Source organism: Ovis aries, chromosome 24 (genome assembly GCF_016772045.2).
Source record: "Ovis aries strain OAR_USU_Benz2616 breed Rambouillet chromosome 24, ARS-UI_Ramb_v3.0, whole genome shotgun sequence".
NCBI classification, from domain to species: Eukaryota; Metazoa; Chordata; class Mammalia; order Artiodactyla; family Bovidae; genus Ovis; species Ovis aries.
The window spans coordinates 33,172,574-33,198,413 of NC_056077.1; the positions used below are offsets into that span (position 1 = coordinate 33,172,574).

The following is a 25,840-nucleotide window of genomic DNA, read 5'->3' on the forward strand; positions in this document are numbered from 1 at the left end:
TTTTGAAGCTAAAAAAACAAACCAAAAAACCTCAAGATATATGACCCAGCAATCCCACTCTTAGGTGTTTACGCAACAGAAATGAGACCTTAGGTTGACACAATAGTGGTTTTATTCATCAGTTCAGTTGCTCAGTCATGTCCGACTCTTTGTGACCCCATGAACTGCAGCACGCCAGGCCTCCCTGACCATCGCCAACTCCCAGAGTTTACTCAAACTCATGTCCGTTGAGTCAGTGATGCCATTCAACCATCTCATCCTCTGTCATCCCCTTCTCCTCCCACCTTCAATCAGCATCAGGCTCTTTTCAAATGAGTCAGTTCTTTGCCTCAGGTGGCCAAAATATTGGAGTTTCAGCTTCAGCATCAGTCCTTCCAATGAATATTCAGGACTGATTTCCTTTAGGATGGACTGGTTGGATCTCCTTGCTGTCTCAAGGGACTCTCCAACACCACAGTTCAAAAGCATCAATTCTTCGGTGCTCAGCTTTCTTTATAGTCCAACTCTCACATGCATACATGACTACTGGAAAAACCATAGGTTTGACTAGATGGACCTTTGTTGGCAAAGTAATGTCTCTGCTTTTAATATGCTCTCTAGGTTGGTCATAACTTTTCTTCCAAGGAGCAAGCATCTTTTAATTTATGGTTTACTTATAGTCATCAAAAAACTTCAGACAGCCCAAAAGTTCTGTAAATAGCAAAAAGGTTAATTTAACTGTATTTCATCTCTACAGTGGAATATTCAGTAACACAAACAACAAATTACTGATACAGCCTCAGCACAGTGTAGGATTCCATTTATGTGATATTTAGGAATAAGCAAGACTATGGGGACAGAAGACAGATCAGTTCTGGCCAGAGGTTGGGGTGGGGGTGTTGACAAAGAGGCATGGAGGAATCTGGGGTGTGATGGAGCAGTTCATACCATGATTTCAGTGGTGGCTACATAACTTTATGTTTGCTAAAAATGTACAGAACCATACCTTAGACAAGGTTGAACTTTTTGCAAAGTGTACTTTAATTTTTAAAAATATTTTTAAGGGGAATTCCCTGGCCGTCCAGTGGTTAGGACTTGGCACTTTTACTGTGGAGGACCTGGGTTTGATCCCTGGGTTGGGAAGATCCCCTGGAGGATGGCATGGCAACCCACTCCAGTATTATTGCCTGGAGAATTCCATGGACAGAGGAGCCTGGCGGGTTACAGTCCATGGGGACAAAAGGAGTCAGATACAACTGAGCGACAGGGCACACAGACACACACTCAGTGAACTAAGATCCTACAAGCCATGCCTTGGCCAAAACAACAACAACAGAAATGTTTTTTAAGGATACATGACTTCATGTTCAAGTGGTTGTTTTTTTTGGTTTCACAAACCACCCACATGTAAACATGTTACAATGCATCTTCCAGGCGCTTGAGAGACAGAAGTGAAGTGAAGTGGCTCAGTCATGTTCAACTCTTTGTGACCCCATGGACTGTAGCCAGCCAGGCTGCTCTGTCCGTGGAATTTTCCAGGCAAGAATACTGGAGTGGGTTGCCATTTCCTGCTCCAGGGGATCTTCCCGAGCCAGGAATCGAACCTGGGTTTCCCACACTGCAGGCAGATGGTTCATTGTCTGAGCCACCAGGGAAAGAAGGCAGGACTGTTAATAACTTACCTACAAGACAGGTGCAAGAGTTCTGTCCTAGCCCAGGACACACGGCCTCTCTAATCGTGGGGCTCCTGCCTTTGGAGATCCTTTATCTAAGCTCCCTGAGCTCCTTGGTTTGCCATCCACTCCTCCACTGCGTTCCCAGCCCCTGTTGCTCCACGAATCATCCTGTGTGTTAGCATGGGACCTTAGACACGTGTGCGAGTAGTGAATCGGTTGATCAAAAAAGCACTGGCGTGTGGTGTACGTTTGATGAGTGTTAATTTCCTTTCTCGCCATCCAACCTCTCTTCGATTTCCTTGGGTTTTCTTTCTAATTTTTAGGTTTTTGGCCACACTGCACAGTATGTAGGAACTTATTTCCCCAAAAGGGATCCACCCGAGCCCCTTCCTTGAAGTGGAAGGGTGGAGTCTTAACCACTGGACCACCAGGAAAGTCCTGTCATTTGATTTCTTAATAGCTTTTTGTTGTTGTTGGGCCCACAGCTGGGCCTGTGGGAGCTTAGTTTCCTGACCAGGGATTGAACCCCCTGACCTGGCAGTGAAAACGCCAAGTCGTAACCCCTGAACCCCCCCCTTTCTTTTTTTGAAATAAAATTCACCCATTTAAAGTATACAATTCAGTGGCTTTTAATATATGCATATAGTTGAGCAATCGTAACCACAGACAATTTTAGAATAGTTTCATCACCCCTGAAAAGAAACCCTGTACCATTTATCTACCCACCTCCCAGCCTTAAGCAACCCGCAGTCTACTTCTGTCTCTGTAGATTTCCCTGTTCTGAACATTACATATGCATAGACTCCTATAAATGTGTGGTTCCCTTGATTTTAAGGCGAGGGGGCTCATAAAAGGTCAGTGGTGAAAAGACCCTTCCTGGAAGGTGATGGGGTGTCTCTGATCAGAGAGGAGGTGGCCGAGGGCAGCCCACCGGGGTCTCGGAGCTGGTTGGTGGTCTGGGGCGCCCCCAGCCTGGCTTTCCTGCTCCTGGCTCTGGGAGGGCCCGCCCGTCAGGCCTCGTGCTCTGGAAGCTCATGTCACCACCCGGCCTGGTGTGTGGTCACCGCTAATGCGGCGCGGGGATGACAGTTTCTTCCTGGCAAAGGCCGGAGGAGCGGACACAGTCACGGGGTAGGGGTGCAGGGAATGTCCCACGCGCCGTGTTGACTAAGGGCTCTCAGGGAAGTGATCCAGATGCAGCCACTTCTAGAGAGCAGAAAGCCCCAGACAGAATCGGCCTTCCCCATGGAGCCCAACTGGACTCCGCCGCCTCCAGGGCTCTTCCCGTCAAAGAGTGCTGAGATGGCCCCGGGAAGTTCTGAGAGTGGAGCGGGAGCGCTCGCCTCCTGTGGCTTCCCACAGGCTGTTAGGATGGCGTCCCTCCCATTATGTTTCGTAAAATTTTTTAAATTGAAAGATAATTGCTTTACAGAGTGTTGGTTCCTGTTGTGCATGAATCAACCATGTGTAGACAGACATCCCCTCCCTCTTAAGTCTCCCTCCCACCCCTCTAGGTCACCGCAGAGCACCAGGCTGAGCTCCTGAGTTACATAGCAACTTCCTACTAGCTATCTATTTTACACATGATAATGTATATATCTCATTGCTACTCTCAATTTGTCCCACCCTGTCCTTCCCCATTTCTTAACACACATTGAATGTGATCGACATCATAGCAATGCATACATGCATGCCAACTCACTTCAGTCGTGTCCAACTCTTTGGGGCCCAATGGACTGTAGCCTGCCAAGGCTCCTCTGTCCATGGGGATTCTCCCGGCAAGAATACTGGAGTGGGTTGCCATGCCCCTCTCCAGGGGATCTTCCCAACCCAGTAGTCAAACTCCTGTCTCTTACATCTCCTGCATTGGCAGGCAGGTTCTTACCACCAGCACCACCTAGGAAGCCCTGACATCTTAGCAGACCTAGGGCAATTGAAGGTGAGAGGTGGAAACAGCGGTAGGCAAAAAGTTGCCCTGGTTCTAGCTTTGCATGGACAAATCAACATGTTTCTGATCTGAGAATGCATCTGCTCCTTTTTCTCTGTCTGGGATAGTAGGCAAAATAAGAATTTTGAATGAAAGTATTCTGAGCTCCCGAAGTAATAAGGATGGAGCATAATCTAAGTGAGCATTCTGGTAAGTGGGAAACAACATGCCTTTGCGGTTTCATACTTTGTGATACGCATTTCCTTGGTCTGACGTGCTAAGTGATAATCATGGAATCTAGCCGCTAGAGGAAAGAGTTTCTAAGGCTTAACACGAGTGCCGGCTGGGTGCTGCTTGCTGCTTTTTCTTTTTCAATTTTTTTTTTTAATTGAAGGATAATTGCTTTACAGAATTTTGTTGTTTTCTGTCAAACCTCAACATGAATCAGCCATAGGTATACATATATCCCTTCCCTTTTAAACCTCCCTCCCCATACCACCCCTCTAGGTTAAGACAGAGCCCCTGTTTGAGTTTCCTGAACCATATAGCAAATTCCCGTTGGCTATCTATTTTACATATGATAATGTAAGTTTCCATGTTACTCTCTCCATCCATCTCACCCTCTCCTCCCCTCTCCCCAAATCCATAAGTCTATTCTCTATGTCTGTTTCTCCACTGCTGCCCTGTAAGTAAATTCTTTAGTACCATTTTTCTAGATTCCGTATATGTGCGTTAGAATATGGTATTTATCTTTCTCTTTCTGACTTACTTCATTCTGTATAATAGGTTCATCCCCCTCATTAGAACTGACTCAAAGGCATTCCTTTTTATGCTGAGTAACATTCCATCGTGTATTTGTACCACAACTTCTTTATCCATTATCTGTTGCTGGACATCTAGGTTGCTTCCATGTTCTAGCTGTTGTAAATAGTGCTGCAATGAACAATGGGATACATGTGTCTTTTTCAATTTTGGTTTCCTCGGGGTATATGCCTGGGAGTGGGATTGCTGGGTCATATGGTGGTTTTATTCCTAGTTTCTTGAGGAATCTCCAAACTGTCTTTCATAGTGGTGGTATCAGTTTATATTCCCACCAACAGTGCAAGAGTGTTCCCTTTTCTCCACACCCCCTCCAGCATTTATTGTTTGTAGACTTTTTGACAGTACCCATCCTGACTGGTGTGAGGTGATATCTCATTGTAGTTTTGATTTGCATTTCTCTAATAATGAGCAACGTTGAGTATCTTTTCATGTATCTGTTAGCCATCTGTATGTCTTTGGAGAAATGTCTGTTTAGGTCTTTTCCCACTTTTTGACTGGGTTGTTTGTTTTTCTGGTATTGTTGTATGAACTGCTTGTATATTTTGGAAATTAATTCTTTGTCAGTTGTTTCATTTGCTATTATTTTCTCCCATTTTGAGGATTGTCTTTTTACCTTGCTTATAGTTTGCTTTGCTGTTTAAACGTTTTTAAGTTTACTCAGGTCCCGCTTATTTACTTGTGTTTTTATTTCTGTTACTCTAGGAGGTGGGTCATAGAGGATCTTGCTTTGACTTAGGTCATCGAGTGTTCTGCCTGTGTTTTCCTCTAAGAGTTTAATGGTTTCTGGTCTTACATTTAGGTCTTTAATCCATGTTGAGTTTATCTTTGTGTATGGTGTTAGGAAGTGTTCTAATTTCATTCTTTTACATGTAGCTGTCCAGTTTTCCCAGCACCAATTTATTGAAGAGGCTGTCTTTGCCCCATTGTATATTCTTGCCTCCTTTGTTGAAAATAAGGTACCCGTAGGTGCATGGGCTTATTTCTGGGCTTTCTATCCTGTTCCATTGGTCTATGTTTCTGTTTTTGTGCCAGTGCCATACTGCCTTGATGACTGTAGCTTTGTAGTATAATCTGAAGGCAGGAAGGTTGATTCCTCCAGCTCCATTCTTCTTTCTCAGGACTGCTTTGGCTATTCAGGGTCTTTTGTGTTTGCATTTGAATTGTGAAAGTTTCTGTTCTAGGTCTGTGGAAAATGTCATTGGTAATTTGATAGGGATCACATTGAATCTGTAGATTGTGCTCGGTAGTATAGTCATTTTCACAATGTTGATTCTTCCTACTCAGGAACATGGACTATCTCTCCATCTGTTTATGTCATCTTTGATTTCTTTCATTAGTGTCTTATAATTTTCTGTGTACAGTTCTTTTGTCTCCTCAGGTGAATTTACTCCTAGATATTTAATTCTTTTTGTTGCAATGGTGAATGGGGTTGATTCCTTAATTTCTCTTTCTGACTTTTCATTGTTAGTATATAGAAATGCAAGTGATTTTTGTATATTGATTTCGTATCCTGCAACTTTGCTAAATTCAATGAATAGCTCTAGTAATTTTCTGTCTTTAGGGTCTTCTATGTACAGTATCATGTCATCTGCAAACAGTGAGAGCTTTACTTCTTTTCTGATCTGGATTCCTTTTATTTCTTTTTCTCCTTTGATTGCTATAGCTTGGACTTCCAGAACTATGCTGAATAATAGTGGTGAAAGTGGACACCCTTGTCTTGTTCCTGATCTTAGGGGGAATACTTTCAGTTTTTCACCATTGAGAATAATGTTTGCTGTAGGCTTATCATATATGGCCTTTACTATGTTGAGGTAGGTTCCTTCTATGCCCATTTTTTGAAGAGTTTTAATCATAAATGGGTGCTGATTTTTGTCAAAGGCTTTTTATGCATCTATTGAGATATCATATGGTTATCTTTCAATTTGTTAATATGGTGTATCACATTGATTGATTTGCATATATTGAAGAATCCTTGCATCCCTAGAATAAACCCCAACTTGATCATGGTGTATGAGCTTTTTGATGTGTTGCTGAATTATATTTGCTAACATTTTGTTGAGGATTTTTGCATCTATGTTCATCAGTGATATTGGCCTGTAGTTTTCTCTTTTTGTGTTGTCTTTGCCTGGTTTTGGTATCAGGGTGATGGTGGCCTCGTAGAATGAGTTTGGAAGTGTTCCTTCCTCTGCAATTTTTTGAAAGAGTTTTTGAAGGACAGGCATTAGCTCTTCTCTAACTGTTTGATGGAATTCTCCTGTGAAGCCATCTAGTCCTGCACTTTTGTTTCTTGGGAGATTTTTGATCACAGCTTCAATTTCAGTGCTTGTAACTGGAGTTGTTCCTAATTTCTGTTTCTTCCTGGTTCAGTCTTGGAAGATTGAACTTTTCTAAGAATCCGTCCATCTCTTCCAGGTTATCCTGTTTTCTGCTTTTTACGACTCCAGCTCTGTTGCTGAAACAGAGGCCTTGTGATGACCAGCAATAGTCACCAACTTCTGTTTGTTCTCAAATGGGGTGTAATAACAAGAAGAGAGTCAAAGGCTTGATTTTAAGATAATTGCTTCAAAGATTCAAATTGGGACTTCCCTGATGGTCCAGTAGTTAGGACTCCAAACTTCCACTGCAGAGAGCACAGGTTCCATCCCTAATCAGGGAACTAAGATCTAAGATCCAGCATGCCTAAGTGGCATGCCTAGTACATAAATCAATTTTTAAATAAATAAAAGCTTCAAATTGAAGTGTATTTCCTCACCTGTTCATGCCCAGGTCATGCCTGTTAATTCATGTTCTTGGGCTTCTCAGGTGGCACTAGTGGTTAAAAACCAGCCTGCAAATGCAGGAGACGTAAGAGTTGTGGGTTCGATCCCTGGGTTAGGAAGATCCCCTGGAGGAGGGCACGGCAACCCGCTCCAGTATTCTTGCCTGGAGAATTCCCATGGACCAAGGAGCCTGGCAGGCTGCTGTCCACAGGGTCACAAAGAGTCGGACACAACTGAAGTGATTTAGCTCACTTGCTCGGTATGATGTCACGTTGTTATGGTCTATTTCATAATAGGCAGAGTTGTAAAAAAAAAAAAAAACTTTAATTCTAACAATTTGCATCCTAAGGCTCTGTGTGTGCTAGTCTTTCTTTCTCAGGGAGGCTTTGACTTTAACATAAGAGATCCTCAAGGATCCTCCAGTGGCTTCAGAAAGTCTAGCTAGATGCGTAGTTACATGTTTAGAGTTCCTTTTCAGCATGGTTTATCCATCCAGATTGGCCAGGGTAAGCGATGGTCAAAAACACCACCAGATTTGGGTGCATTCAAGGAGCAAGGATTGATTCCTTGCTTGCCCTGGAGGTCTCTTGTGAGTTGGCCGTGGGTTTGATCTGTGTTTTTCCCTGGAACCTGATCACATGGGACCTGACAGATCAAACTGCAAAGGAAGAGGGAGTATGGTGGAATCCCCAGCGTGGAAGTGATGTCACTTCCCTGACATCCTCGGCCAACACAGGGCATGTGGCCATACCCCTTCAAGTAGTCAAGAAATCAATTCGGGAAGAAACATTCGCAAATATTTCTGAATAGTCTTGTAGGACCACCATACTTCATGCCCATGGATCTCTGGGCTTCCTCCCACATAGTTATGTTGATCTGTTTATCTTTTGCTTACAAGTATAATTAAGTCAGCTGTTGCAGGGACAGGACATGACAGATATTAATACACTGCATGCTGTATTTCAAAGAACTTTTTCTGGTGCTGCAGAAAATTTTTCAAAGAAGCTTTCTAATGCTCACTTGATATAGAATTTAGCAAAAATTAGCATGAGCCTTCATTGCAGAAGTCCTAACAGGAGAGGAAGGGAGGGGTTTTTTCTCTCTTCCAGTCTCTAGTACACAAACCCACTGCTCTCCTTTTTCTGTGTATGTGGGCTGGAATATGGTGTCAGTCATCACAATGCTGGAATCAGACAAAACAATGCTGGATCAGTAAGAGACATTACCTTCTCTCCTCCTCACTTGGGAAATAGTTAAGCTGCCTCTCTAGTGTAATACCCGACTTCATTTAATGAAACACATGTCTAGGGTTAGTGGGAAATACACGATCTTAGGCAAATCATATTGTTGCTGTTTAGTCGCTCAGGCGTGTCCGACTCTTTTTGACCTGATGGACTGCAGCACGCCAGGCTTGCCTGTCCATCACCAACTCCCAGAGCCTGCTCAAACTCATGTCCATCGAGTCAGTGATGCCATCCAACCCTCTCATCCTCTGTCATCCCCTTATCCTCCTGCGTTCAATCTTTCCCAGCATCAGTGTCTTTTCTAGTGAATCAGTTCTTTGCATCAGGTGGCCAAAGTATTGGAACTTCAGCTTCAACATCAGTCCTTCCAATGAATATTCAGGGTTGATTTCCTTTAGGATTGATTTGATCTCTTTGGAGTTCAGAGGACTCTCAAGAGTCTTCTCCAACACCACAGTTAAAAGCATCAATTCTTTGGCGCTCAGCTTCCTTTGTGGTCCAACTCTCACATCCATACATGACAACTGGATCATATACTGTCCTTTTTTGGGGGGTGGGAGGTGCTCTGGCTCTTCATTGTGGCAAGCAAGCTTCTCTACTTGCAGCATGCAGACTTAGTTGCCCCTTGGCTTGTGGGGCCTTAGTTCCCTGACCAGGGATCGAACCAGAGTTCCCTGCACTGGAAGGCGAATTCTTAACCACTAGATCACCAGAGAAGTCCCCATATACTGTTTTTAAGTGTCAGCTTTAAAGGAAGGTTTGAACTGGGTCACCTGTGAGGACCCTCCCAGTTCTCAACCAGTTGAGCAGGACACAGTTTCTACCACTCACTTTCTTAATACGTCTCTCTCCTAGGGATTATGGCGCAAGTCGCAGTGTCCACCCTGCCCATTGCAAATGAGGAGTCCTCGGAGAGCAGGATGGTAGTGACGTTCCTCGTGTCTGCTCTTGAGTCCATGGTGAGATGGTTTTCAGTTCTATAAAACGTCATCTGGTTGGATCACTGCTGAATTACGAAACACTTCACCAACACTTTTGACATTCAGCTACAGTGTTAAATCCTATTTGTGTACACATACCCTTTTTAAGAAAGAATGATGGGCTCGTCAGATAATTAAGAACTGTTTTCCTGCAGTATGGATGGAATCGTGTAAAGCTAAGCTCTCCAGATCTGAAAATTTAATGCAAGCATTTCTGTTACCTTGTTTGAAAACATTTTTTTGTTTAAATTCAAAGGTCAATTAATAATCTATTTATATGCATCTATTTACATCCAAAGTATAAACTTTACCCAGTGGGTAAACATTTGAGGGGAAATTTACATAACCTCAGGGGCTTCTCTGGTGGCTCAGATGGTAAAGAATCTGCCTACCATGCAGGAGACCTGGGTCTGATTGCTGGGTTGGGGAAGACCCCCTGGAGAAGGGAATGGCTGCCCACTCCCATATTCTTGCTTGGAGATTTCCATGGACAGAGGAGCCTGGTGGGCTACAGTCCATGGGGTCGCAAAGAGTAGAACACGACTAACTAACTTACATAATCTCAAAGCATCTGATTACAAGATGCTTATGGATTAAAAAAAAGAACAATCAGGAACTTTATAAAAGTGGACAAACTTGACAGCCACCTCCTTAATCAAGTGACCAACAGGAACACAGGCAGAGGTGGGCCAGAGGGGCCTCTGGAGCTACCTGGTGGGAGGTACTCACAAGCAGCAGTACTGCCTCCGTGACACTCATGCCTCTAAGGAGGGAGTGTTGGACAAACCCAAATTTCAGGACGCCTGGAAAATAGCTGCACTGCACTTCCATAAATGTCAGTCTCCTGCAAGACAAAGAAAGATGAGATCTGTCTGTCCCATATGGAAGGAGACTGGATAGACGGGACAGCAAACAGAAAGTGCAACCCTGGATTGGATCCTGGACCAGGGAAAAATTAGCTAGGGATTTTTCTTTTGTGTGTGTGTGTGTGTGTGTGTGTAATTTTGTATTTTTTTCTTAAAGCAGACCTCCCAGGCCCCACAAAATAGGGATCCATCCATGTAGACAACATTTAATTCTGTGTTTCATTTCAGTGTAAAGAACTGGCCAAGTCCAAGGCGGAAGTGGCCTGCATCGCAATGTATGAAGCGGATGTGTTTGTTATTGGAACAGAGAAAGGCCGTGCTTTTGTCAATGCCAGGACGGATTTACAGAAGGATTTTGCAAAATACTGTAGGTGTTACCGATTTTATCCTTTGTCTTCATAAATCTTAGAATATTCACAGGCAAGACTTATATATCGTTTTCTTCTAAGATGTCGTCATGGTGGCTCAGTGGAAAAGAATCTGCCTGCAATGCAGGAGACCTGGGTTCTGTCCTTGGGTGGGAAGATCCTCTGGAATAGGGAATGGCCACCCACTCCAGTCCTCTTGCCTGGAGAATCCCATGGACAGAGGAGCCTGGCAGACTACAGTCTATAGAGTCTCAGAGAGTCGGACAAGACTGAAGCCACTTTGCATGCACGCACGTTAAGGATGTTATCCTTTCTATTTATAAATCTTACGATATTTGCAGGCAAGACTTGTGTGCTGTTTTCTTCTAAGATGTCATCAGCATTATCCTAAAAGTGGTTTGGACACATCCCTTTGACCTAGCAAAACACTGAGTCCAAGATCTCTCCCATTTTTGCTTACTGGCTCCAGGCAGGGAAGACCACCCTCCCACCCGCTATCTGTTCTCAGTTCAGTTCAGTTCAGTCACTCAGTCGTGTCCAACTCTTTGCGACTCCATGAATTGCAGCACGCCAGGCCTCCCTGTCCATCACCAACTCCCAGAGTTCACTCAGATTCACGTCCATCGAGTCAGTGATGCCATCCAGCCATCTCATCCTCTGTCGTCCCCTTCTTCTCCTGCCCCCAGTCCCTCCCAGCATCAAAGTCTTTTCCAATGAGTCAGCTCTTGGCATGAGGTGGCCAAAGTACTGGAGTTTCAGCTTTAGCATCATTCCTTCCAAAGAAATCCCAGGGTTGATCTCCTTCAGAATGGACTGGTTGGATCTCCTTGCAGTCCAAGGGACTCTCAAGAGTCTTCTCCAACACTACAGTTCAAAAGCATCAATTCTTTGGCGCTCAGCCTTCTTCACAGTCCAACTCTCACATCCATACATGACCACAGGAAAAACCATCAGACGGACCTTAGTCAGCAAAGTAATGTCTCTGCTTTTGAATATGCTCTCTAGGTTGGTCATAACTTTTCTTCCAAGGAGTAAGCGTCTTTTAATTTCATGGCTGCAGTCACCATCTGCAGTGATTTTGGAGCACAAAGAAATAAAGTCTGACACTGTTTCCACTGTTTCTCCATCTATTTCCCATGGAATGATGGGACTGGATGCCATGATCTTCATTTTCTGAATGCTGAGCTTTAAGCCAACTTTTTCACTCTCCTCTTTTACTTTCATCAAGAGGCTTTTTAGTTCCTCCTCACTTTCTGCCATAAGGGTGGTGTCATCTGCATATCTGAGGTTATTGATATTTCTCCCGGCAATCTTGATTCCAGCTTGTGTTTCTTCCAGCCCAGCGTTTCTCATGATGTACTCTGCATGGAAGTTAAATAAGCAGGGTGACAATATACAGCCTTGACATATTCCTTTTCCTATTTGGAACCAGTCTGTTGTTCCATGTCCAGTTCTAACTGTTGCTTCCTGACCTGCATACAGATTTCTCAAGAGGCAGGTTAGGTGGTCTGGTATTCCCATCTCTTTCAGAATTTTCCATAGTTTATTGTGATCCACACAGTCAAAGGCTTTGGCATAGTCAATACAGCAGAAATAGAAGTTTTTCTGGAATTCTCTTGCTTTTTCGATGATCCAGCAGATGTTGGCAATTTGATCTCTGGTTCCTCTGCCTTTTCTAAAACCAGCTTGAACATCAGGAAGTTCACGGTTCACATATTGCTGAAGCCTGGCTTGGAGAATTTTAAGCATTACTTTACTAGCGTGTGAGATGAGTGCAATTGTGTGGCAGTTTGAGCATTCTTTGGCATTGCCTTTCTTTGGGATTGGAATGAAAACTGACCTTTTCCAGTCGCAAACGGGGTGACAATATACAGCCTTGATGTACTCCTTTCCCTATTTGGAACCAGTCTGTTCAAGAACCTCTTCAAATCTTTTTGACTCTCTTTCGCCCCCTGGTGTCCCCCCGCAGAACGGCAGCTCTGAATTAAGTCGTGTGCTGAGTCAGGCAAGATAGAAATCAGTTCCTCCAGCAACTCCCAGACGAGCCAGAAGGTTGAACACACAGTCCACTCTTGTGTTTGCACCCCAAGGGAGGAGGCTTAGACTGAGGGATTCCTTCCCAGCTGCTCTGCACTATGCCACGTAGAAGGAGAGGCGCACACAGGCACACCAAATGCCGAGAACCTTCCTGCGCCTGTGCTGAAGTCTTCTTGGTTTTCCAGTGGCTGAGGTGCCCTAGCTTCTCAGGTGGTCGGCAGTTCTCACAGCGGTGTTCTGCTCCATCTATTGTTAATTTGGTGTATCCGTGGAAGAAAGAAGGCCTGTTGCCTCCTAGTCTGCAATCATGCCAGCATCATTCTCCTTGCTTTTGTTTTTGAAGAATTTTTTTTTTGATTGAAGAATAGTTGATTTTACAATGCTGTGTTAGTTCCAGGTGTACAGTAAAGTGATTCAGTTATACCTATGTTTATATGTTTTTTCAGATTGTTTTTCATTATGGGTTATTGAATACAGATCCCTGAGCCACCGTACAGTAGGTTCCTATTGCTTTTTGAAGACTGTTTTTCGCTTGCTATGAAACCTCCTGGCTTGACAGTTTTTTTCCCCTCTAGCTTTTTTTTTTTTTTTTTTTTGGCCATGCCACAAAGCTTATGGGATCTTAGTTCCCCAACCAGGAATTGAACCTGTGCCCTCGGCAGTGAAAGCATGGCATCCTAACTGCTGGACTGCCGGAAAATTTCCTTCCTCCAGCCCTTCAGATGTTTCCATTCCATTGTCTCCTAGCTGCCACTGTTTTAGATAACGAAATTAGGTTAGAATTCTTATTTTTGTTCCCTTGAAGGTAATGTATGTTTTTCCCTAGCTCTGTCCCAGCTTTGGTTTTTAGCGATTTGACCATGAAATGCCCATTTATGACCTTCTTTGTTTCTACCTTACTTGGTCTGTGGAGTCTGTTGAATCTGCAGATTGACGTCTTCGTCAACAGTGGATGTTTCCGGCCATCGTCTCATCAAATATTTATTCCAGTTCTCTTCATTTACACAGAGAGGGGACATTGCTCTTTATTGTCTCACAGGCCACTAAGGCTCTGTTCCTTTTGTGTGTGGGTGTCCCCTTTTTCTTTTTATATTCAAGCTTCAGATTGGAGTTTCTACTGGTGTTCCTTTGAGGACACTGGTTCTGCCTCCTGCCATATCTGGGGCACTGTGCATCTGGGGAGATTTTAATTTCCAACTGTTTTCCATTTCTAAAACTCCATTCTCTTTCTTCTTTCTCTGGTTAGCATTTTCATTTCTCTGTTGGAATTCCCCTTATATTCATTTGTTGTGTTCACCATGGCTATATAAAGTCCTTCGTGTGTCTATAGCAGTTGTCTTAAGTCCTTATTTGGTCATTTCAACTGAGTCATTAGTGGTTCTGAGTCTATAAATTGCTATTTTTCTCTTTTGATCATGGGTCACATCTTCCTGCTTCTTCACATTTCTCCTGATTTTGTGTGTGTGTGTGTGTGTGTAGCTTTTGTTTTGTTTTGTTTTGTTTTTTTGCTGTGCTGTACAGCATGTGGGATCTTACTTCCCCAAGCAGGGATTGAACCCATGCCGCCTGCATTGGGAGCCCAGAGTCTTGACCACTGGGCCGCCAGGGAAGTCGCTACAAATTTTAAATTTCATACCAGGTATTATGCATGCTATGTTGTAAAGGTCTGCTAAATAAAACTGCATTTTGTTCTGGCAGGCAGGTCAAACGGTCCCCATGTGGACAAGTGATGCCCTTGGCCCTGGAGCATCCATCCCTCTTAGTCTCGGAGGGAGGCCCCTCCTCCTAAGATGTGCCCCTTAGTTTTACAAAGTGTTCAACAAGCTTCCCAAACCCGGCGAATCCTATAACCCTGTTTAAATATGTTTAAACCCTGTTGGCTGTTAAATCTCTGCTAAACAATTAAGCTTCCAAACGTTGCTTCTACTTAAAGCCTCACCCTGTGCTTGCACAGTTGGAGAACCAGTTGAGGCTTCTCTGGTGGCTCAGATGGTAAAGAATCCGCCTGTAATGCAAGAGACTTGGGTTCGATCCCTGGGCGGGGAAGATCCCCTGGAGGAGGAAATGGCAACCCACTCCAGTATTCTTGCCTGGGAGATCCCATAGACAGAGGAGCCTGGCGGGCTACAGTCCGTGGGGTCACAAAGAGTGGGATACGACTTAGCAACGATAATAACAACAAGAATCCGAGGGAAGTTGCTGTGATGATATTGGGTCTCCCACCTCGTGACTCACTCTTCTCCAGAACTTCCTCTGCAGTGTCTAACCACAGCAGCAGTCCCGACCTGTGACGTAGATTTCCTCATTTCAACAAGTCTGCTGCTGTTAGTGCCCAGGCGCTCAGTGGTGTCCGACTCTTTGCGGCCCCATAGACTGTAGCCCACCAGGCTCCCCCGTCCATGGCATTCTCCAGGCAAGAATACTGGAGTGGGTTGCCATTTCCTCCTTCAGGGAACTTTCCCGGCCCAGGGATCTTGCGTCTCCTGCATTGGCAGGCAGATTCTTTACCCCCAGCTGCTTTTTTGGTTAAGCTCTATTTCCCTCGGAACCCCACGGGAAGTAAGGAGTTCCCACAGGGGAAAAGCCAGGTCAGCGTGCATCTCACTCCGTGTGTTCTTCCCTTCTCTCAAGGACACCGTTCCTTTCTGGTTTTGCCTGTTTCTGACTGTTCTTCAAAGCTTTCATGTAATCGGTCTTAGGACTTCCTTGGTGGTCCGATGGTTAAGACGCCATGCTTCCAGTGCGGGATGCATGGGTTCAATCCCTGATCAGGGAACAAGGATCCTACGAGCGTGGCCAAAAAAAGAAATAATTCATCTTAAGATTTTGTTCAGAGCTTATCACTGGGGGGCTGGTCCTAAATCTCTCCAGTTCTGAGGGTCTTCCTGCCTAGTGACTTGCAAACTCAGTAGTAAATAATTTTCTATGATATTTCCCTTTGAACTACTAAATTCTATTTCCTCATACGTTGAATTATTGATTGTTTATCCATAGAGTCATTTGAGAGGCTATCACCTTGTTACTTTACCCTATTTTTTTAATTAAAAGATCTTGTTTTATGTCAGTTCCTTTCCCCCTTTTTCCTTGCAGTACTGGAAGCATGGATATTAAGGAAATGTACTGTACAGATGCCTGGCTTCTGACTTTGTACTGATGGCTCATTCACAGGTGTTGCTGAAGGGCCGCAGGAGGTGAAGCCCCCAGGCCCCGCCAACGCCAGTGGGATGCAGGTTGATTCGGGAGAAACGGAAATCCTCAGAAAAGCTGTCGAAGACTATTTCTGCTTTTGTTACGGTAAAGCTCACCTTCGGCATTCATTCCCTGACTAGTTCACTACAGAAGATGGTGAGGTTGCTTAGTTGCTCGGTCATGTCGGACTCTTTTGTGACCCCATGGACTGTAGCCGCCCCCAGGCTCCTCTATCCATTGGATTCTCCAGGCAAGAATACTGGAGTGGATGGCCATTTCCTTCTCCAGGGGAGCTTCCCGACCCAGGGATGGAACCCTCATCTCCTGCACTGGCAGGTGGATTCTTTACTGCTGAGCCACTAGGGAAACCCACAAAGATGGTGTTCAGTTCAGTTGCTCAGTCGTGTCCGACTCTTTGTGACCCCATGAACCACAGCACACCAGGCCTCCCTGTCCATCACCAACTCCCGGAGTTTACTCAAACCCATGTTCATTGAGTTGGTGATGCCATTCAACCATCTCATCCTCTGTCGTCCCCTTCTCCTCCTGCCTTCAATCTTTCCCAGCATCAGGGTCTTTTCAAATGAGTCAGCTCTTCGCATCAGGTGGCCAGAGTATTGGAGTTTCAGCTTCAACATCAGTCCTTCCAATGAACATCTAGGACCAATCTCCTTTAGGATGGACTGGTTGGATCTCCTTGCAGTCCAGGGGACTCTCAAGAGTCTTCTCCAACACCACAGTTCAAAAGCATCAATTCTTTGGTGCTCAGCTTTCTTTATAGTCCAATTCTCACACCCGTACATGACCGCTAGAAAAAGCATAGCCTTGACTAGACAGACCTTTGCTGGCAAAGATGGTATTAGAGATCATTTTATCAGCATGACTATATAAACCATCTCTAACATTAGAGAAATCCACATTTTCATGAAGCGACCAGCCAGGTAAGCACCAGATCAACCTGGTCTCTTCCCATTTGTCAGCCTTCAGCCTTTGTGGAGCCCCCTCCCCACGGCCATGTAGTTACGACAGATGTTGGTTCACACACCAGCCTCATCCTCATTGGTCTCCCCACAGGCCTGGAGACAGGAAATTTTTTTTAAATTTATTTTTTAATTGGAGGAAAATTGCTTTGCAATGTTGTATTGGTTTCTGCGGTACCACAACGTGAATCAGCCATAATTATACATATATCCCCTCCCTCCTGAGCCTCACTCCCCTGAGATGGTTTTTTTTTAAATACCTACACAATGCTTTAGATAGGGGTGTTCCCAGGTGGTCCAGTGGTTAAGAATCTGTGCTTCCGCTGCCAGGGGCTCGGTACTATGCCAGAAGTAACATCTAGCATGCCACACAGTGCATTTAAAACACACACACACACAAAACAAAAAACCACTTAAAAGCTAGATAACAAGGACGTCTGCAGGTGTTATATTTGCATTAGAAGCCCATGAGCATCTTCAGGCCTGGCTCCTCTTTCCTATACAGCTGCATACATCTGTGTGACCTGCAGTGAGCATCTGTATTTGGGGACCCCAGCTAGGGGATCTTAGGTCTCAGGTTATACTTCCCTATGAGAAATGGGGCTCCAGCACCGTGGGGATGGCCAGTGGTGCAGAGAGACTGTCACAGCCGCAGGTGGCGACATGAGGCCTCGGCTCTCTACAGGCAAGGCCTGGTCTGCACCATGTGATACAGGGACAGGTAAGCTTTGGGCCGGGCCCCCATCCTCGGCTGGCAGCACTGTGAGTAACCACGCAGGGTGTTCCCTGAGGCCCTGGATGCACCCGAGCGAGTACCCTGGATCGTGCAACTGCCGAGAGAAGAGACAAAAAGACCTGTTATTGTCTTTTCTTTCAGAAGGGGATTATTTTCAGTTAGTTTACTTATTGAAATATAGTTGACTTACCTTATATTAGTTTCCAGTGTACAACATACTGATTCAATGTTTTTATAGATTATGCAACCTGTTATTTTCTCTTCTGTGAAGATTTAAAGGAAAACAGATTCTATGTATTCTTTTGGCCCTTTGATTGGAAATGTTATGAACTTGAGATATAGCAGCATGGGACACTTTAGGATTTTAATAAACTTTGGAGCCAAGTGTCACCACCTGGGTTTATGGCATTAACTGAAATTGATGGTCAGGGTTTCTTATGCTCCTGTTGTTTAAAGATATCCTGCTGATGCTTCCAGGCAAAGCCTTGGGGACAACCGCCATGGTACCTGTTCCTTATGAGAAGATGCTGATGGACCAGGAGGCTATAGTGGTGCGGGGGCTCCCAGAAGGGGTCCCCTTCCAACACCCTGAGAACTATGACCTTGCAACGCTGAAGTGGATTTTGGAGAACAAAGCGGGGATTTCATTCCTCATCAACAGGTGACAGGCTCTCCCCCTTTTCTCACAGCTGGTTCATCTGAAGATAAACTGACAACTTAATTTCAGTTGGTTCAATCTGTCCCGTTGCATTTATTTATTGGGGTTGTTGTATTTATCTAAATGATTTGATGTATCTGTTTTTGACTGTGCTGGGGCTCCACTGCTGCATGGGCGTTTCTGCAGTTGCGGCAAGCAGGGGCTCCTCTCTAGTCATGATGCGCAGGCTTCTCACTTCAGTGGCTTCCCTTGTTGCCGAACACCACCTCTAGGGCACGCGGGCTTCAGTAGTTGCAGCTCATGGGCTATAGAGCACAGACTCAGTAGCTATGTCACACGGGCTTCGTTGCTACACGGCCTGTGGGGTCTTCCCAGACCAGGGATCAAACCCATGTCTCCTGCATTGGCAGGCAGATTTTTTTTACCACTAAGCCCCCAAGGAAGCCCCTGTCCCCTTATGTTTAGAAGTTGGTTCTTCAGATGTTTACTCTGTGTGTCTGGTGTGTGCATGTCAGGTGTTAATTTATGGGGTTCTTTTGCAGACCTTTCCCGGGTCCAGCGAATCAGCCAGGTAAGTGACAACTTCTCCTACTTGGTGACTGCCCAGGTTGCTTTTCTTAGTTAAAGTGCAATTCTGGCACCTTCTAAAACTGGTTTAGGCTGTGCCTTTCCTGCATTGAGGAGGCCACCCCTGATCCCGGGACCTGGGGAGATGTTTGCAGGGACTACAGCTCAGGGAAGCACACACACCCAGCCCAGGAGCCGAGACACCAGCCTCCTCCAGCTTGCGAGCCAGCGGACTTCTGCTTCCAGCCTTCACAGGGCAGGAGACCTGCCTTGTCCACACGCATAGGAATGTGAGGAGGCTGGTCTTTGTGCACCAGCCATGGGCCAGGCGTGCTGGGCTTCAGGAGTAGGTCTGGGCTGTGTGGCTATTCCTGTGTTTCTGAGATGTCTGCAAGAAGGAATGAGACTGTTCAGAGAACCAGGAGTGGCGACCGTGAGAGCCCTTGGGAAAGGGTTAGAACTGTGTGGTCAGAAGATCTTCCCAGAGAAGCTGGCCCCCAAGATAAGCAGGGTCTTAACAGCTTGGTTCCCCCAGGAACCCATTCCACGTGGTCAGGCAGAAGGCTTGTGCAGGGTGTTGGAGACTACATTTGGGAACCCAGGACCACTCATAATCTCATAATGATGAAGGGACCAAAAAAAGAAGCAGTCTTACCAGGAGCATTTAGAGATCCATCTACGCCCACTTCTTGTTTTTTCAGATCATTGTTCTGGATGTAGTTGGAAACCTTGGGTCATGAAAGGTTCATGAAAGACCAGGTCTAAAGAGAGTGTTGTGCTGGGCCTACCTAGGTGCAGAAACCAAGTGGCTGGGGTGGGCGGGGGTCTCACTGTCCACAAGATGCACCTCGGGGTACAGACGGTGATGAGACACTCCTGTGCGTGGACTGCTCACAGAGCAAGTATTTCTGGAGCAGTTGTGAGTTCCTGGGGGCCCAGCTCACCTTAAAGGAGGGACTGGAGCGTGAGGGGTGGCTGGTGACCGCTGTCCTAGGCAGCTTGTATTGTCCTTACAGAATAATGATAATAACCGCTGACACATTCTGTGATGGACACTGTTCTAAGCACCTTGCATGGATGAATTAATCCTTACTCAAGCACCATCCTCAGATGAGGCAACTGAGGCACGGGAAGGCTTAGTAACCTGCTGGAGGTCACTCTGGCCCCTGTCTGCTGTTCAGCCCCCGTCTTGTCCACACAGGTGGCCCAGTCCTTGGCGGCTGCTTTGAGCTGGTCTCTTACTGCCCTTCTCTGATGGCCTGGAACCTGGAGTTCAGTCCTCTCTGCATTTCCCTTCCCTTTATATGCTTTTGAATGTTGTCATGTTTCAAGACGCATGAAACCAGCTAGCGTGTGTCTTTTTACTCCTGCACAGGTGGGCCTGGGACGGTAACCGACACTGATGAGTCAGTGACATCACCAAGCGAAAGGTAAGGGACAAATAAAAAATTACCTCTACATCTAAACCCAGTGTGTTAGCCTTTAGAGTATGGAATGGCTTATTTTGTTACATATTCCTTATTCAAAGGGATATTTGGGATTATGAAACTATATTCTGTTGACACCTTTAACTTTCTTCATGGTGTCATTTAACTTTACGAAGTTAAAGTCGAGGTAGCTGTGCCTTCAGTTTGATGAGGGGAGGGGAACCATGACATCATGGAGATCTGGGGAGTGGGCTCAGTGTGTCCAGATGCCTGTGGGCAGTTCTTTTCCTGCCCATCTTGACCAGCGTTCCCTTCTCCTTTTAGCTGCACCCCCGTCCGTGTGAAGACTGAACCCATGGAAGATTCTGGTATGTGTACTGATGCTTGTAGAATAAGGTATTCAGCAGGTCATTATTTGACTCCTTTTAATACCCACTGCAGTATTCTGGCCTGGAGAATTCCACGGACAGAGGAGCCTGGCGGGCTACAGTCCATGGGTCTCAAAGAGTCAGACACGACTGAGCGACCTTCACTTTCACTGCACATTTTACGTAAAAATGGTACTTTCAGTAAATCAGGAATAGAGGGGAACTTCCTCAACTTGATAAAAACTTCAAAAAACTGGTAGCTGACATCATATTTAATGGTGAGAAACTGTAATTTTTCCCACTAAGATCAGTAAGGATGTCCCCTCTCATCACCCCCATTCAGTATCATACTGAAAGTCCTAGTTAATGCAATAAGACAAGAAAACTGTCAGTTTTAGTCATTATTCCCAATCATATACCATATATTTCCTTTTCTTGACTCAGTAAAATGTTATTGGGCTTCCCTGGTGGTTCAGACAGTAAAGAATCCGCCTGCAATGCGGGAGACCTGGGTTTGATCCCTGGGTTAGGAAGATCCCCTGGAAAAGGGAACGGCTACCCACTCCAGTATTCTGGCCTGGAGAATTCCATGGACAGAGGATCCTGGCAGGCCCACAGTCCATGAGGTCACTAAGTAGATGTATTTGTAGGTAAAGTATTATTTTAATCGTATGGAAATTATAACTTGACTGGTAAATGGGTAAAAAAAAGTCTTATACATTTGGAATTATGAATTTGATTTATGAATAAAGTATGAGTAAACAACTTGTTTTATTGCTTTCTTACACTCTAATTTCTAAATGTTCCACAATAGACATGCGTTACTACGATAATCTATATTGGCAGAAAAGAAATCCCTCTTTGATGGATAAGAGCAGTTAACCCCCATCCCTGCCTCTCCCACTTCTCAAAAAAGAAAAGAAAAAAGAAAAATGGCATTAAGGGAAAATGTTAAAGGTTAAAAATAGAAAAAAATTTAAAAGTCAAATGTTTCATCAAGGGATGGAAAAATATTGAAAGCATTAGAAGTTAAAAGCTTAGCAGCCTAAAATAAACAAGTACATAAAACTAACGCTCAAACCTCAGAAAGATAAAGATGAATGCAAACTGGCTATAATGGAGTAAAGGGTTTCCCTGGTGGCTCAGCAGTAAATAATCTGCCTGCAATGCAGGAGACAAGAATTTGATCCCTGGGTCAGGAAGATCCCCTAGAGAGGGAAGTGGCAACCCACTCCAGTATTCTTGCCTGGAGAATCCCATGGACAGAGGAGCCTGGAGGCACACAGTCCCTGGGGAAGAAAGAATTGGACACGACTTAGTAACTAAACCACCTACTACCGTAAGGGGGTAAAACTAGAATTTAATAATGTTGAGAAAAGCAATCTAAAAATAAGAAACAGTTCCAAACTTCCAAAAGTTAAAATTAAGTATGAGAGAATCTAAAAGAAAAATATTCAATGTTAAGAATACATGTAGAGGAAAGGCAAAGAGAGACTTTATCTTCAGTGAAATGGAGGTCAGAGCATCCACCTTTCTGAAGGTGTCAGGGTGTGGTTTGCACCCGGCTGCCTCCCCCAGTCCCTCGGGGCAGGAGAGCCTGACCCCTCCCTTGTCATACACCAGGGTCACTCCTGTCTACATGGAAATGTGTGCTTGGTGGAAGCTCCACCTTAAATATCATGGTCTGAAAACTAAGAGTGCTTGCCCACTGTAGTTATTCTAGGTAAAACCAACACAAGTCAACGAGGAGCCAAGGATTTCCGCTGGCAGAATTCAGCTGTGTAGTCTTCATCCCCCTTATACGTGATGCCCCTTTAATCTTAGGGATGTGTGTGTTCTCAGTTGTGTCCGACTCGTTGTGACCCTATGGACTGTCCCCACCAGGCTTCTCTGTCCATGGGCTTTCCCAGGCAAGAATACTGGGGTGGGTTGCCATTTCCTCCATCAGGATATCTTCCTGATCCAGGGATCAAACCCTCATCTCCTGTGTCTCTTGCATTACAGGCGGATTCTGTACCGCTGAGCCAGAGAAGCCCCTCTAATCTTAGCCATGATGCATTTCAGATACATTCTGCCTGTGTCTCTGTTGGTCACGGAGAATTCAAAACCCCCAAGCCACAGTCTCCTGTCAGAAACCGGGAAAACAGATGGGATGAGAGTGAGCGGTTGTTAGCCCTCCCTGAGGGGGGCCCTTTCACGGAACCATGCCCCCCCCCCTCGGCCCCCGCCTCCCTCTCCTTCCTCACCAGCTGCAGCGTGGATGAGCCATTCCCACTGGCCTTAAAATAGGCCTCTTTTGTTGAGGTCTCTCTTTGGAGATGTGGTTCCCTTTAAGGTACAATATGTGTTCCCTAATAATGTGACTTTCTGCTGTGAATTTCATGGTACGGCTCGCTTCCAGCTGCCTACAGGCTTCTGAGAGCTGACCATCCCTTGGCCTTACTTCCCGCAATGTCTGTGTAGCACCTGGCGCAGCGAACAGCTGTTTAAACGGGTTTTGCCTTTTGAATGTCCCCCTCCCCCTCCTCATGTGTTGAGGAAAAGCTGAAGCCAGCCTGTTTTCATTACCATTTCAAACACATTCTGCATTCCGCAGCATCAAATCTGCTTTCAGTTGCCTGCATTGAACGGGAGTTTTTCTTTGACAGCCCAGCCATCACATATTTATCAGATGTTTGTGAGTAGAGGCATTAGCGTCTAATCAACTTGGAAGTTGTACCCAGAAGTTTGACTGTAAGTTACAAAAGCTATACACATTTCAAACAAAAATTCAGGCTGGTGATATGTGAAAAATGAGAGTCACTCCGTCGTGTCAGACTCTTTGAGACCCCGTGGACTATTCAGTCCTTGGAATTCTCCAGGCCAGAACGCTGGAGTGGGTAGCCTTTCCCTTCTCCAGGGGATCTTCCCAACCCAGTGATCGAACCCAGGTCTCACGCATTGTGGGTGGATTCTTTACCAGCTGAGCCACCAGGGAAGCCCTTTTGATAATCACATTCTTTAATACCCCATCTCACTATCCCTATGCCAACAGAGCTGTTCATTTCAGAAGGCCCCCACCCCCACCCCGGAACTTGTTAATTAATGGTGAACAGTGAAATCCCAAGCTGTGTCACAATTACTGTTTTTGCCTCTGTTAACTTTCACAGATTATATGTATACTTCAGTATCAGTTATCTATTGCAGTATAAAAGACCGCCTGCACCCCAGAACCTAGTGGCTTCAAACCATGATTCCGTCTTTCTCACACATCTGTGTGTGGACCAGGCCGTCCTCCGGGCTGGGCTGGCCGTCCTCCTGGGTCGAGGCCTCAGGCAGCAGAGCTGGGTCTCTCTCCTCGGAGCCTCACATCCTCCAGGTTCATTCACAGGCCGCTCTGCAGAGGCGGCAGGCCCAGGCACATTTCAAGCCTCTGTCTACATCCCATTGGCTGAAGCAAGTCACATGACCAGCCCCAGGTTTACAAGGCGGGGGTAGTTTTCCACTTGGAGAAAACAGGAGTGGGAAAATTAGGTTGCAAACAGGCGTGTATACTGGCATGGGAGGCTTCCGTGGCGAATTTTTGCCATCTCCCACACCTTTCTCTGATTAAGCCTTTTGGTTTTACTAATGTAGTTTCCCCAGGTTTTGACATTCATCCTGCTGTAGTAAGTAAATTAAGATAATCTGTGCCAATTCCGGCCCCATTACAGAAGAAGATTTATAGTATTTCATGTAAATACATGTACATATTCAGCCATCTTGAAAGGGAAAGTCTCTCCAAACTGGGAACTAGACCTCTTTCTCCTTCTCTCCTTTTCCTTCCTCCCTCCGTCTTTCCCTCCGTCTTTCATTCCTTTTAGGTTGTGTTTTTATATTTTTATGTAGATTAACCCATTCGTTCATAGTGCCTGAGCTACAAGTTCTTGCGCTGACTGCAGTGTTACTGTGTTAATCCAACCTGCATTAAACAACCTGGAAGGTATATTAGCTGGTCACATCTCTGTTGGTGAGTTTAACACATCCTTTTATAATTTCCATTGAATTCCAAGGTATTTCACTGAAAGCAGAAGTTGTGTCAGTCAAGAAAGAATCAGAAGATCCTAATTACTATGAATATAGTATGCAAGGTAATACCCTTTTATAATAACTTTCTTCTCTAAAAGTTATCTGTGATGAAAGCTTTTAATTAGTGCTCATCTGAACAAATAAGCAAAGAGTCATAAAGATCCATGTATACTTACGTAGAATCTGGCACAGTGCCATTAAGGTGAACAACTTCACAGTCGTAAAACAGATTGTATTAATATGTAGCCTGAATCCTTATGATTCTGGGCATATGTGACTGTAAAGGTATTTCAGGCTGTGTTTTACTTGAGTTTGTCTATTAAATATTGTTTTCTGTGTTCTAAAATATTCCCCTCTTAAGCCACTTCTGTCCAGTCTGAGTTGCTGAGAAGATATTAAGATAAAAGAGATGGAGACAGAGTTAAGAAACTCAAGTGCCTTTTTTTACTAGAAAGGCAGCATATGAGTTCACTACCAGCACAAAAGTTCAACAGGAAGAAGACGGTTGTTACCAAATGCACAAACATTCCCAAGGGGATGCAGGTGGGGTGGTCTCTGGGGTTGGGTGGCTCTGTTCTCCACACAGAGACCAGAATCCTGCCGGCCCCCAGCTGATGATGATGGTTGATGGTCAGCTGGGGCCATCATGGTGACAGGACACCAACTTGTTGCTATGGCAACTGCACTGTGTTCAGGTCCTTTCTCCATCTTCCAGCTCCACTGCAGAGTGAAGGACGATTTGCAATTACATCCTCAAACATGATCAGATTGAAAATGTTTCCTACAAAATCGTAAACTTTGGAATTTCCCTGCAGCATTACTTAGCTCAGTAAGTGTTACTAAAAAACACCTTTTCCAAAAGATCTAAAAGGCCCACAGACCAACGGAAGTTCTGTTGTAATTGCTCTGTCGTGGGCCAACCCCACCCACCCTCTTCTGCCCACTCCTGCCCTGTGCCCCATGACCAGTCTCCTTACATCTGGGCAGAGGGGCAGAGGATCTCTTCTCAGCCCATTCCATACATCCTACCCCATCCCAATTGTGTATTCTTTGAAAGCTGGGATCCGTTCTCGTCTTTCCCCACTCACATTCTCTGTGGCTCCGCATCACCTGTAAAGTCCCAGTTCCCTTCCATGCTCCTATTGTTCCTCTTCTTTTTTGGCTACCCCATGAAGCACACAGGATCTTAGCTCCCTGAGAGAGAGAGAGT

General features: G+C 45.1%; 1 protein-coding gene across 4 annotated transcripts in view; it reads left to right on the plus strand.

Annotated features, from left to right (window-relative positions):
* The window catches only part of LOC101112784 (general transcription factor II-I repeat domain-containing protein 2), a 58,889-nt gene that overhangs the window by 7,234 nt on the left and 25,815 nt on the right, over positions 1-25,840 (plus strand). For 3 of the 4 annotated variants that reach the window (XM_060405609.1, XM_042240351.2, XM_004020955.6), the window contains exons 2-9: positions 9,263-9,366; positions 10,482-10,620; positions 15,827-15,952; positions 18,041-18,224; positions 18,764-18,792; positions 20,164-20,218; positions 20,540-20,583; positions 24,615-24,692. In XM_060405609.1, coding sequence (XP_060261592.1) covers positions 9,268-9,366; positions 10,482-10,620; positions 15,827-15,952; positions 18,041-18,224; positions 18,764-18,792; positions 20,164-20,218; positions 20,540-20,583; positions 24,615-24,692 — 754 coding nt within the window. In that variant the 5' untranslated portion in view covers positions 9,263-9,267. The remainder of the gene's footprint in view (positions 1-9,262; positions 9,367-10,481; positions 10,621-15,826; positions 15,953-18,040; positions 18,225-18,763; positions 18,793-20,163; positions 20,219-20,539; positions 20,584-24,614; positions 24,693-25,840) is intronic. The other variant, XM_042240350.2, reaches the window with a different exon arrangement.